The sequence below is a fragment of the Asterias amurensis genome, chromosome 5 (assembly GCF_032118995.1).
Source record: "Asterias amurensis chromosome 5, ASM3211899v1".
Classification (NCBI taxonomy): domain Eukaryota; kingdom Metazoa; phylum Echinodermata; class Asteroidea; order Forcipulatida; family Asteriidae; genus Asterias; species Asterias amurensis.
The window spans coordinates 18655818-18670987 of record NC_092652.1 but is presented as its reverse complement, the minus strand read 5'-3'; the positions used below and the strand labels follow the sequence as shown (position 1 = coordinate 18670987).

Sequence of the window (15170 nt, the reverse complement as noted above, 5' to 3'; positions counted from 1 at the left end):
ACCCTGTAAGTTTAATGTAAATCTATAGACATTTTGAAAAAGTACCCGAATCCTTTAAGTAACGTCCTGTTTTACGGCAATTATGATTGCAGGTGATGCTAGTTGTTGTGTCTCTCATCACTTTCTAGTGAGTGAGGCATAGTCCAATAACCATTATCTCCTTTCTTTTTTTCTTCTTTTTTTTTTTTTTTTCGTGGAATGGTCTGTTGAAACAAGCACTTAGCTATCCCTATGGGACATTATGCTTGTCTATTCAGGGGGCACTACTTTAAAAAAAAATAAAAAAATGTAATCCACCATTATGTTATAATCTGACAAACCTGTCGAAGTTTTAGATCGATTGGCCATCTGGGTCTCGAGAAAATAGTGAAAAACAGATTACACACTTTTTTGCATCGACATTGATAAACAACAATGAATAAACCGCGCACTAAGCTCCAAACTTGAAATTTGTTGATTTATTTCTCATCAAATAATTATGACACTTCAGACGGAAATATTTCAAGGGATGGTTTCTACTATCATCATCATGAGACCGTGTAAGTTTTATGTAAATCTGTGATCTTTAGTCGAGTTTTTTGTTTTCCTAATCAATTCTGTAACGTCACTTTAAGCTGACATTGCTTATTCAAACCACTTCTATTTTAAATGGAGCAACATGAACGCACAACGATCTTTACAGATCGGAAATCTAACTTGCATAATATTGTGCACGTGTCAATATTATACGTGAAAATTGGGACATGAATTTCGTCATTATTAGGCTATTAATGAAGCCAGGTTTGAAATGTACGGTTCATATACTTTGGCAATGACCACGATTAACAAAACATCTCGAAAGCTTTTGATGGCAACGGAAGCATCCTGTTACATCATTTCGTCTGAAATGCTTACAGTTCATTAGATCAATACAAATTAAATGAGAGACAATTCATTTATGAATCGTTTTCTCGGATTTATGAGAGTTGGTGTCCGTTCGTGAAGGCTGCGGCCAGACATGCAGTTGGTACCCGCTGTCAACTCGCTAAACGTTGATGGATTCTACGTTTTGGTGAAAAGAACACCAGACTATAGACACATTGTACTCAGCTAAAACTTTCACATGTGACTTTTTTGTATCTTTCTTTTAATAACGTTACCTACAAATCAGCATTTCGTTGACAACAAAACAGTGTAGGACCCTATACCTTAAAGCTTATTTCTTTAAATTTAACCTGTATGACTGATGAGACTCGTTTTATTATTGTTTAAATTGTACATTTGCATTTTGCAGCTTGCAGTTGGTGATAACTGCTTAATGTGAGAGTGGAAACTGGTAAACGGCTCTTTTGGAAATCATGGCTTGAGTGTTACAGTTGGGACAGCCCAACTATAACTGGGACTGCCCGATAGTGACAGTGACAGTGGTAGAAATGTAGATGGCCACAATAAGTTGGGCCTCCTAATGATTGTTGATCCTCTAAAGCCCGTTTCCATCAGCTTGCATTTTGGCTCATAATTTAAAGGCAGTGGACACTATTGGTAATTACTCAAAATAATTATCATCATAAAACCTTTCTTGAGAACGAGTAATGGGGAGAGGTTGATATAGGTTTTCTCGGTCAATTTCGGAAAATGAGCAGCCAATTTAAAGGAACACGTTGCCTTGGATCGGACGAGTTGGTCTATTAAAAGTGTTTGAAACTGTTTGTTATGAAATGCATATGGTTAGAAAGATGTTTTAAAAATAGAATATACTGATCCACACAAGTATCACTCAAAATTGCACGGTTTTCCTTTTACGTCGCGAACTATCATGGTCGGCCATTTATGGGAGTCAAAATTTTGACTCCCATAAATGGCCGACCGTGTTAGTCGACGAGGTGAAAAGAAATCCACGCAATTTCGAGGCATATTTGTGTAGATCATTGTATTCTACTTTTACAATATCTTTCTAACCATATGCATTTTATAACAAACGGTTACAGAACGCTTTTCAAAGACCAACTCGACCGATCCAAGGCAACGTGTTCCTTTAACCACCAGCCTATTCTATTTCGCACAAAATCGAATGCTACTAAAAAAGGGTCATTCGATTTCATTTTAAGACAAGTCAAATCTACTTTTACGTCATTCGATTTAACAAAATAATCATTCAATTTAACAATTCATCGAAGCTGCATTCAAATTCGCAGGAGTGTTTTTGAGGCGTGTGTTTAGTCATTCAATTTCATTTTGAGGCAGTCAATTCTGATATTTGTGCAGTCTTAAAAACGCTTGGTTAACGTTTTGTTTCCTTATACGAATGTTAAAGGCATTCGGTTAATTTGTTGGCACTCTTGAACATAATATGCCAAGATGTCTGGCACGCCAAAATGGTTGGTGAATATTTACAAAAAACAACACCTTGAAAAACATTTAAAAAAAAAACAAAAAAACAACAACATTCTAACACATTCAAATATCAGGTCTTGGTCAGTTAACCATTGAAGGTCTACCGCAAAAATAAATTAGAAAACAACCCAAGGTAAATTTTCATTTTGTGAAGGTACGAAACGGTTTGCCTTATACAGTTTATCTGTTTATTCTTATTTCTTTAGTCGTACTAATTTGAATCCTCGGTGAGCGAAATTGATTGCCTCTTTACGAAATTGAAAATGATTAAATCAGCAAAATCTCTAGTCGAACCAGCTTTCTTATAATAACGTTACGTACAAATCAGCATTTCGTTGACAAAAAAACAGTCTAGGACCCTATACCTTAAAGCTTATTTCTTTAAATGTAAACTGTATGACTGATGAGACTCGTTTTATTATTGTTTACATTGTACATTTGCATTTTGCAGCTTGCAGTTGGTGATAACTGCTTAATGTGAGAGTGGAAACTGGTAAACGGCCCTTTTGGAAATCATGGCTTGAGTGTTACAGTTGGGACAGCCCAACTATAACTGGGACTGCCCGATAGTGACAGTGACAGTGGTAGAAATGTAGATGGCCACAATAAGTTGGGCCTCCTAATGATTGTTGATCCTCTAAAGCCCGTTTCCATCAGCTTGCATTTTGGCTCATAATTTAAAGGCAGTGGACACTATTGGTAATTACTCAAAATTATTATCATCATAAAACCTTTCTTGAGTACGAGTAATGGGGAGAGGTTGATGGTATAAAACATTGCGAGAAACGGCTTCTCTGAAGTGCCGTAGTTTTCGAGAAAGACGTCATTATCCACGAATTTGATTTCGAGACCTCAGATTTAGAACTTGAGGTCTCGAAATCAAGCATCTGAAAGCACATAACTTCGTGTGTGACAAGGTTGTGTTCTTCTTTCATTATTATCTCACAACTTTGATGACTGATTGAGCTCAAATTTCCACAGGTTAGTTATCTTATGCATATGTTGTGATACACCAACTGTGAAGGCTAGTCTTTGACAATTACCAATAGTGTCCACTGCCTTTAAATCAAGATTAAGAAGATGTAAAATTATAATGGGACGATTCCTGCACGTAACCTTGACTAAAGTTTGCATCGGAAAATGAGCAGCCAATGTAACCACCAGCCTATTCTATTTCGCACAAAATCGAATGCTACTAAAAAAGGGTCATTCGATTTCATTTAAGACTAGTCAAATCTACTTTTACGTCATTCGATTTAACAAAATAATCATTCAATTTAACACTTCATCGAAGCTGCATTCAAATTCGCAGGAGTGTTTTTGAAGCGTGTGTTTAGTCATTCAATTTCATTTTGAGGCAGTCAATTCTGATATTTGTGCAGTCTTAAAAACGCTTGGTTAACGTGTTGTTTCATTATACGAATGTTAAAGGCATTCGGTTAATTTGTTGGCACTCTTGAACATAATATGCCAAGATGTCTGGCACGCCAAAATGGTTGGTGAATATTTACAAAAAACAACACCTTGAAAAACATTTAAAAAAAAAACAAAAAAACAACAACATTCTAACACATTCAAATATCAGGTCTTGGTCAGTTAACCATTGAAGGTCTACCGCAAAAATAAATTAGAAAACAACCCAAGGTAAATTTTCATTTTGTGAAGGTACGAAACGGTTTGCCTTATACAGTTTATCTGTTTATTCTTATTTCTTTAGTCGTACTAATTTGAATCCTCGGTGAGCGAAATTGATTGCCTCTTTACGAAATTGAAAATGATTAAATCAGCAAAATCTCTAGTCGAACCAGCTTTCTTATAATAACGTTACGTACAAATCAGCATTTCGTTGACAAAAAAACAGTCTAGGACCCTATACCTTAAAGCTTATTTCTTTAAATGTAAACTGTATGACTGATGAGACTCGTTTTATTATTGTTTACATTGTACATTTGCATTTTGCAGCTTGCAGTTGGTGATAACTGCTTAATGTGAGAGTGGAAACTGGTAAACGGCCCTTTTGGAAATCATGGCTTGAGTGTTACAGTTGGGACAGCCCAACTATAACTGGGACTGCCCGATAGTGACAGTGACAGTGGTAGAAATGTAGATGGCCACAATAAGTTGGGCCTCCTAATGATTGTTGATCCTCTAAAGCCCGTTTCCATCAGCTTGCATTTTGGCTCATAATTTAAAGGCAGTGGACACTATTGGTAATTACTCAAAATTATTATCATCATAAAACCTTTCTTGAGTACGAGTAATGGGGAGAGGTTGATGGTATAAAACATTGCGAGAAACGGCTCCCTCTGAAGTGCCGTAGTTTTCGAGAAAGACGTCATTATCCACGAATTTGATTTCGAGACCTCAGATTTAGAACTTGAGGTCTCGAAATCAAGCATCTGAAAGCACATAACTTCGTGTGTGACAAGGTTGTGTTCTTCTTTCATTATTATCTCGCAACTTTGATGACTGATTGAGCTCAAATTTCCACAGGTTAGTTATCTTATGCATATGTTGTGATACACCAACTGTGAAGGCTAGTCTTTGACAATTACCAATAGTGTCCACTGCCTTTAAATCAAGATTAAGAAGATGTAAAATTATAATGGGACGATTCCTGCACGTAACCTTGACTAAAGTTTGCATCGGAAAATGAGCAGCCAATGTAACCACCAGCCTATTCTATTTCGCACAAAATCGAATGCTACTAAAAAAGGGTCATTCGATTTCATTTAAGACTAGTCAAATCTACTTTTACGTCATTCGATTTAACAAAATAATCATTCAATTTAACACTTCATCGAAGCTGCATTCAAATTCGCAGGAGTGTTTTTGAAGCGTGTGTTTAGTCATTCAATTTCATTTTGAGGCAGTCAATTCTGATATTTGTGCAGTCTTAAAAACGCTTGGTTAACGTGTTGTTTCATTATACGAATGTTAAAGGCATTCGGTTAATTTGTTGGCACTCTTGAACATAATATGCCAAGATGTCTGGCACGCCAAAATGGTTGGTGAATATTTACAAAAAACAACACCTTGAAAAACATTTAAAAAAAAAACAAAAAAACAACAACATTCTAACACATTCAAATATCAGGTCTTGGTCAGTTAACCATTGAAGGTCTACCGCAAAAATAAAGAAGAAAACAACCCAAGGTAAATTTTCATTTTTTGAAAGATTGATTGTAATGTTCAACTCGACTTCGCCTTTTTGAAGGGAGCATTATAGTACTAATTTGAATCCTCGGTGAGCGAAATTGATTGCCTCTTAACGAAATTGAAAATGATTAGATCAGCAAAATCTCTAGTCGAACCAGCTTTGCTAAATTGAATGATGATTGTGTGTCATGAAAAAGAATGAGTGTGCTAGGAACTTGAATGCCTCAAAACGAAATTGAAAGACCGAATTCTGAATTTGAAACGTAGTAAAAACCGGTGAGGCAAAATAGCTTTAATTCGAGCGCCTGAAAATGAAATTGACTGCTCTTTTGCCGAATTTGACCGAGAAAACCTATATTATTATAAAACATTGTGAGAAACAGCTCCCTCTGAAGTGACGTAGTTTTCGGGAAATCAGTAATTTTCCACAAATTTGATTTCGAGACCTCCTTGAGGTCTCGAAATCAAGCATCAGAAAGCAAACAAATTCGTGTGACGGAGGGTGTTTTTTCTTTCATAATATTATCTCGCAACTTCGACGACCGATTGAGCTAAAATTGTCACAGGTTTGTTATTTTATGCATATATTGAGATACACCAACTGTGAAGACTAGTCTTTGACAATTACCAATAGTGTCCACTCTCTTTAAATAGTGATACATACATTTACATACAAAGTGTTTCTGATATTATGTTAAATTTCAGACGTTTATCTGAATTCCGACCTGTCAACCATGCTCATTACAAAACTTGAAAAAAATCAATTGTTGCCTCGTTAAATGTACATGGTAAAAACATCTATAGTTGTGCTGATCCAATGATTTGTAAGAACTGCTGTTCTGGTTCCTTACCACTGGTCCTTGCGTTGACAGAACTCTGAATCACAACTATAGTTGGGCCAAATAATGAAACTATAAGTAATTAGTAAACTTGCGTACGCAGGTGTAACCATGTGTAAATCTCTTTTGAGTGAGTGTTGGCTCTGAACAGAGCCGGTTTGGTCTCGACGTTTCGAACAGTATACTCTGCTCGTCTTCAGTTGGGCCGTCCCAACTACAGTTGGGACAATTATAATGTTGGCAAAGAACATTAGTTTATACTGTGTATGATTGCTTTGGGGTGGGGTCGCATTTCGGGTAGTATTGAATCAACTTATTATTTGTCTCGTTACAGGGTGGAGCGGCCAGGGCGTTGCAACTTCTCAACACGTTCGTCTACACGGAGCCGCACGTTGTGATGACGTGGGGGCCTGCACTATCCAGCGAAGCCCTGGTGCTGAACGAGGTTGCGGCTCAATACAACCTCGTACAGGTAAATCTTATGCTTGGTTTTAGAACAACAACCTTAAAGACAATGGACACTTTTGGTAATTGTCAAAGACCAGTCTTCTCGCTTGGTATATACATAAAATAACAATCCTGTGAACATTTTAGCTCAATTTGGTCGTCAAAGTTGCAAGATAATAGTAAAAGAAAAAACACCCTTGTCACACGAAGTTGTGTGCTTTCAGATGCTTGATTTCGGGACCTCAAAATCTAATTCTAAAGTATTGAAATGAAGTTCGTGGAAAAATTACTTCTTTCTTGAAAACTACGTTACTTCAGAGGGAGCCGTTTCTCACAATGTTTTAGACTTATCAACAGCTCCCCCTTACTCGTCCGTTACCAAGTAAGGTTTTTTGCCAACAATTATTTTGAATATTCAATTGTGTCCACTGCCTTTAAAGGCTGCGTTTTTGATGAAACTTTGGCGACTATGATTTCATCCTTAAAAGGACGGGCATGTTGGTAATTGTCATAGACCAGTATTTTCTCTTGGTGCATATGCATAAATTACGTGAAAATGTGTGACTCATTTAGTCATAAAAGTTGCACGAGAATAATGACGGCAAAACACCATTGTTGCAGAAATGTGTGTGCTTTTAGATGCCTAACAAAAGGCTTCAGGTATGAACTCTTTTAAAATGCATGTTGTGTTAAAGGCTGTGGACACTATTGGTAATTACTCAAAACAATTATTATCATAAAACCTTTCTTGGTGCCGAGTAATGGGGAGAGGTTGATGGTATAAAACATTGTGAGAAACGGCTCCCTGTGAAGTGCCATAATTTTCGAGAAAGAAGAAATTTTCCACGAATCGAGACCTCAGATTTAGAACTTGAGGTCTCGAAATTAACCATCTAAACGTACACAACTTCGTGTGACAAGGGTGTTTTTCTTTCATTATTATCTCGCAACTTCGATGACCGATTGAGTTGAAATTTTCACAGGTTTGTTAATTTATGCATATGTTGAGATACACCAAATGTGAAGGCTAGTCTTTGACAATACATGTATTACTAATAGTGTCCACTGCCTTTAAGCCAATTGGGAACACTGATCAATTACCAAAGGTGCCCAGTGCCTTTAAAGGAACATAACAGGCGAAAACAAAATCGGGACAAACCTTCGTTCGAAAAAAAAAAAACATCGTTCAAACGAAGATTTATTTGTTCACATAACAGGACAAAAAAGTAACATCATCAGTTTATATTCATTTGATTGATCAGTTCGCTATTATTGTTCATTTTACGTGGCAACTTCAGAGATGAATTGACAATAACTAATTATCAATATTGAAAATTAATAAGGTAAACAATAAAACAATGAGTGCGGAAATATTGAGTCAGGAGGACACAACTCTGCGAGCAGCATCATTTGTGTAGAAAATCGGTATGTCAAAGTCGTAAAAGGTAGATGAAACCCATAATACGTTAAAGGCAGTGCACATTATTGGTGATTACTCAAAATATTTATTAGCATAAAACCTTTCTTGGTGACGAGTAATGGGGAGAGGTTGATGGTATAAGAAAAGGCTCCCTCTGAAGTGCTAGAATTGATAATTGTTTTAAAGTCACCAGGAAGTGGTATTTCATCAAAATAAGGCTTTTGTCACTAAAATATATGTGTATTGATGAGTGGAATATGAATACACAGTTAACTAAGGTTTTAACAAATTAGTTTCCACTTTATTTACAAATTTAAAAGACGGTCCGACCCGAGAGGGCGCTGTTCGTGACGTCAATCGAGGCGCGATATTTGAAGAGAAAATGTGTAGTCTGGCCCCGTACACTACGTCAGGGTACCTGATCGGTATGATGCCTACGTACAGAACCACGGTCATGGAGCAGTCTGCACACATTGTATGACTGCTGTGCGGACGGTCCACTCGGATTACCCAGCACGGTGAATCGTAGCAGTGCCAGCACAAAAATGCCGGAAAAATGCCGGAAAAATGCAAGAAACAAACCTTTTTTCGAAACGTACAAACTCACGACTATGACTTGCATGTACTTGCACGTACGTGTGTTTGATGTTAGATCCAGGCAAAGTCTGCCTCGATTGACGACGCAAAAGGGGCAGGCGGAGTCACCCCCAAACAACTGTATCTATTTTTTAAACAAAATCGTTACAAACAATTACTCAGTAAAGCATTTCATGGAATAATATTTCAAGGGAAGTCTTTCACCATTATCTTCTATAAACCCTGTAAGTTAATTGTAAATCTGTGAACTTTTAATTTTTGTGTCCAACGGCTTTAAATGAAACCAATGTAGTTTCTGGATATTTAAACAACACACTTATAAATAAACAAAAACATATTTGTTTTTTAATTGTACTATTAATCCCATTGAAGAAGTGTTTTGGCATCATGTCTTGATAATGACCACAGGGACGTTGAAACCAAACTGGTATCGCCTCGCTTCAGGAGTTGTAATACAATTGCCGACATGATTTCCTTTTTCTCTCCTTGATCAAGTATTTGACACTAATTTCATCATCCACGGCCTTGACTTTCCCACATTGACCGTACCCACGTCTTTTGTGTGCATCCCTTGCGTATAGGAAATGCATAAACAACCCTTCCATTTGTTTATTAAAAAAAATGGAACAACTTTATTTCGCCATGGCATAATAGAAACAATCACGTAATACTGTTATCGGCACGAACGACATCATAATAATAACAACGATTTGCTATGGAATTAAGTGACTTATGACATTATCAAAGACCAGTATTCTCGCTCGGTGTATCCCAACATATGCATTGTATTATGCGTCTGAAAGAAGGCTACACAAAGTTATGCAACGGTGTTTTTTTGTCTTGCAAAAATTAATTCGATGGCCAATTGAGCTCAATTTTTTACAGGTTTGTTATTTTGTGCATATTATGTTGAGATACACCGAGTGAGAATACTTGTCTTTGAAAATTATTACCAAACGTGTCCAGGGGTGGATTTCACAAAGAGTTAGGACTAGTCTTATCTCGAGTTAGGACCAGTTACTCGTCCTAACTTAGGACTATCCATGCAATTTGTATATCTCCCAGGACTAGTCCTAAGTTAGGACTAGTCCTAACTCTTTGTGAAATCGACCCCAGTACCTTTAATCCCCATACTCCCTGCCATACGATAAAGGAATATACGAATATATATTTTTTTATGAACCAGAAATGCCTATCCACACACAGTCTTGTCGCTAACAATTCACATCAAACCTTGCTCAGACGGGAACAATGTTTGCAATAGGACCTATCTGCTCGTTTGCCTGTCTTTGGTGGCCGTAACAAATAGTGACAGTGGTCAGGGGTATAACCTGAACATCAGGCGGCACACTGACGATACCACCTCCAAAGGTTTTAAAAAAGCCTGCCTCAAAGCCTAAGAGTCATTTTCATTCCTCCAGTGATTGCGCCTAAACTGTGTACCGGTTTTTACGTTTTCAGTTTGTCTCAAGGCCTTTACATACATTTAAAAATTGTTTGATGCACACATTTCCTTGTGAAAAAATAAAATAATCGGAACTGTCTTCGTGGCTACACACTGTCTTCCCTATTCAAAAACTTCCTCTGCAGGCTAAAGGTATGATTTCGCTCTTCCTTTCCAAACAAACCTACAACTTAATGTACCTTTGACCTTGCATTAATTTATCATGGAGATAAGCAGTCGAATTCTATGTAAATACATATCAAGCAACAATGTGCGTGTGCACAATGTACATTCCACTCAAACATTATGCACGCAGCATGCAGACGACCGAAAGTGCAGCTGACAAAATATCACCTCGGACCAATCAAAGCACTTAGAAAACTTACGTCACTGCACATTGTCCAATGAAATCATTGTATCAAGCGACATCATTGGTCCCGTAAGCAATTTGTTTGCGTACATCAAAAGTTCCACTGTCGTAGTGCTTTTCAATGGAGCCTTTTTTCTTTTTAAATCGATTAAACAAATGGAATCCTTAAAACAAAAATAATGACATTTTTTTGAGGTTGGCAATTATATACTACATAAAAAAAACATTGGGGCCCGTATGACTAGTGCCTGTCTTCATCGAACAAAGACGGGGAACTAGTCAACTCGGAAGGATGGTTATGAGCATGGAGGAAGGAAATACATTCCTCCATGCTAGAGGTAATACATTTTACCAAAATGTCAGTGTGAAATCACGCATATCAAACTGAAGTGATTTTTAGCCAAGGGCGGATACATGTTTTTTTTTTTTTTCTTCTTTTTTTTGAGGGGTTGGGTCTAAATAATTTAACAATTCAAGCGCGAAGCGGTGAAGTGTTTTAGATCCACAAGCTGACCGGGGATCTCTTTTAAACCTGGGGGAATTTTTGAAGGTGACGATGTTTTCTGGCGCATTATGAGACTTTCTATCATTACTTGAAGTAGTATCCAAAGGTTAAGGTTTTGTCCCTGCACTCCTGTCTTCCGTTTATTAAAGAGAAAAACGGCAGGAATAGAGGGGGTAATGGGAGCTTGCGAGTTTGTATCGCGAAGTCTTCTTCGTGGTGTCCAGATTCCGACCCTAGGGCCCGGAAATGTTTTTAGATTGAAGAAAGGTTCTAAACCTTTCCAGTTTAACCTTTTTCTTTAAAGGCACTGGACACCTTTGGTAAAATAATGTCAAAGACCAGTATTCTCAATTGGCGTACCCCAACATAATGCATAACATATAAAATCTATGAAAATTTTGACTCGATTGGTCATCGAAGTTGCAAGAGAATAATCAAACAAAAACCCTTGACAAATAAAAGGCTTCAAGCCTGAAGTCTTTTATTATTCGAGTGAGAGATTATAGCTCTTCTCAAAAACTACGTTACTTCAGAGGGAACCATTTCTCACAATGTATTATACTTTCAACAGCTATCCCTTGCTTGTTATATTGAGTATCAGTTTTTGCGCTCTTTCTTAAAGTAATTAAGGCAGCTGTTGGAAAAGAACTTTGTACAAGCTCAAATCCCCGTCCTTACCACGGGATGGGGTGGGGGAAATGTCAGTTGCCCACCCCTGACTAGAAAACAATATTTTGGACAAGGCCCGACGTTTCGTACCTAGCAGAGTTTTTACGAAAGCTATTCCTTCAAGGAAGACTCTGCTAGGGTGGAATTAGTCTTCGAAAAGGACTCTGCTATGGTCGAAACGTCTGGTCATAAACGGTCTGGCATTTATACCTTAGGTCCTCCTAATTTTTCCTTTTGCAAGTTAATGCATGTTATTGCATGTTATTGCATGAGTGCGATGCATGTTTTTTTTTAAGACAAGTCAACAACTGCATTCATATTCATTCTTCCTATTATTTCCCCCCTTTAGGCCTATTGGCCACCCCTTCTCCAAAACATGGAGTGACCCTCCCCTTCCCCATCCCTCCCCTCCAATCGTTTTCACACTCTCCTGTCCTCTATCCTAAAAGAACAGGATATTGTCAAAAATTGCATCTGCTTTCACTGATGACACATCAAGACCTTGGCGATCGCTTACAAAACAGAAGTTAATTAAAAACCAAAAGCAGTCATGCCTGATAAGTCACTATAATGAAAACTGACTGTAATATTATTATTTTTTTGTAAAGCCTTGTGATAGTGACAGGTATTAAAACGGACACCAATCTGGCCAAGTAGTTTTTGTTTTTTTCTTCCTATTCTTCTTGCTATTATTAATAAGCAGACAAGGCCAAATGATGTTATTTGGCCGGTAGGCTTGCCAGGAAAATGAAAATAAGACCGCGAAGATATTTTGTGAAACAATAATATCAAGGAGAGAAAATTATTCATTGTCAGAACTCACTCTGAAGTCAAAGTTATATTATAAGAAAATTATTGTTGACATAGGGCCTACGCAAAAATTAATTAATTAAGGCCCACCAAAAGTGTTTGAGTCTTTAAAGTAGGGTCATAGATTTATAAAAAATTACATGGTAGGAAGCACTGCAGTTGTTAATGCTTTTTGAGAAGGGATTTCCCTTCGAAGTTGAAAACATTTTCACCCAAAAACATTTGAGTCTGAGAAACGTCTTACGCTTGAATAGGTTCTCAGATTTATCCAGGGTTGTGTTCAATCGTGAATGCTACTAGCCTTTGTTCCAAGTCTTTGATCGTGGCTTTTTTAGTCATCCTGGCCGCTACCAAACAGCGCCCTCTTGTGATAAACCTTCGTCAAGAATAACTGCGATCTGAGACTCGAATCAAGTCTAGAATGCAACAGGCAGAGATGCGGTTGATCAGCTGTCACCTCGCCAAATGTAGATGGGTTAAACATTCGTGTGAACATACCGTGACAGTTTTTTTTTTTCTTTTCTTTTTTCTCAGCATAATACTCAATATTCAGCCGAAGCTTTCTCATGTGACTTAATTAGTCTTGCTAAAAAAATTGCAATACAAAAACAAAAACAAATTCAAAATCTGGGTGCCTTGTCACACATGGCAAGTTTTGCAGGCAGTTTGGATGCGGCCAACTACGTGCATGCTGACGTTCTAATAATAACAATAACTAGATATAGTGTTTGTAGAAACAAACACTAGGTGTTCGGCTATTGTTGGGTCAGTGTTTGAATCAATGAAAAAAGTGTTGTTAATAGCTCGTCAAATTGCAAAGAAATCAAAACCAAACAGTTTCCTCGATGTGTAATAATTTTATGGTAAAGCATCAAAAAGAGAACATTTCAACCTAAAAGCCTTTAAGTAATGCCTTTTCAAAGCATTTTACAGGCACTTCCGGTTTAAATAGGTCAAAAGGTTAAGAGAAGGTCACCAACATACCCATTTTTGTGAAGTACGGCTGTTGCCCGAACACCTAAATAATAATTGTGGCTTCTTATTCAGCACACATGTCCGTCACCCAGTGACGCTCCTGGCGCTGTAACATACAGTATTTTCTGCCAGATGTGGGACTACGTTTGAATTATGAGACCTAATTCTGATAGCACCATGTATTGCTTTACAAGATGCTGTGGCGCAATTTGCTGCCGATCGGACCAGGAACACCGGGGCGAACCCATTCTCTTTTCGATAAGTGCACTGGGTTCTTTTACATAACACATGGGACCAACGGCTTAATTTGTTGATTGATTATTGATTGTTTCTTTGATCGCTTAATAAATTGGTTGACTTGTTTGGTTGATACAGTGATTGGTTAATCAATTGGTTGGTTGGTTAACTGATTGTTTATATATATTATACTTAATTGTACATGCATACATTTCTATTTTTTTTTTTTTATTTTTTTTTTTTTTTTGTGAGACATAATGAGTGATCTAAAACGTCCAAAACTCGATGTTTGGAAACAGTGAAAAGATGTAAGAGATTTTAACTATTTTCTTGTGACTACCATGACCAATTTAGCTTAAACTTTTAGCATGTTTGCACATCAATGTTGCACATGTGAATAAAAAGGCACTGGACACTTTTGGTAATTGTCAAAGGCCAGTTTTCCCACTTGATGTATCCCAACACTTGCATATAAAAAAGGGTGAACATTTTGAAGTCTTCTTTAAAAATAAATGTATTTACGATAGAAAAAAAACATAGTTCCAAAAAATTGTGTGCTTTTAGATGCCTAAGTTTTTTAATTATTTTGACCGAGAAATTAACTCTTTCTCAAAAACAAAAACAAATTCAGAGGGAACCGTTTCTCACAATGTGTTATACTATCAGTATTTGCCTTTAATTGCGGGTATTTATTTATAGCTTCAGAATACTTGTTGTGTCAAATATATACCCTTTTCTTTATGGCTACCTTCTACTTCTATCTACTAATGTTCTGATCTTGATCTCGAAGGTTGGCCTTGCGAACTCTCCAGCCCTCGGCCAGGGTCATAAATACCCGCTTACGCTGCGGATTTGGGAGGAAGAAAACGAGGTTAACCCGGCAAGGGTCGCCCTGATGAAGAGGTTGAACTGGAGCAGGTGTGGGATGATATTCGAAGAGTCCACTTTCAGACAGGTGAGTAAAACATGAGATAAATGGTGCTTTAAATGAATCCCTACTCACTGTGAATGAAGATGTATGCATAGGCCTATGTAATACAATTTCCCTGTATAAGTTTCAGCTTCATTAATTATTAGTAGTCAAGTTTTTGAGAAAAAAAAATAGTGAAAATCACAGAGCAATGTTTCCAGGAGAATCGTATATTAATACGGTATTATTTTCGTATTTTACCAGTATTATACCAGTTCTGATAAAAAATACATTGTACACGCAGTAATGTTCGTCTTCAAATCTCGAGCCTATCGAGACTCATTGTATTGAGAGCCGTCTTCAAAAACGTGTGTGCTGCGCTCGACTCTCGATCAGCCAATGACAGTTAGTGGCG

The 15170-nt window shown here is 37.3% G+C and overlaps 1 protein-coding gene across 1 annotated transcript in view; it reads left to right on the top strand.

Annotated features, from left to right (window-relative positions):
• The window catches only part of LOC139937756 (gamma-aminobutyric acid type B receptor subunit 2-like), a 67910-nt gene that overhangs the window by 1298 nt on the left and 51442 nt on the right, over positions 1-15170 (top strand). The window contains exons 2-3 of the mRNA XM_071933053.1: positions 6706-6843; positions 14636-14800. Coding sequence (XP_071789154.1) covers positions 6706-6843; positions 14636-14800 — 303 coding nt within the window. The remainder of the gene's footprint in view (positions 1-6705; positions 6844-14635; positions 14801-15170) is intronic.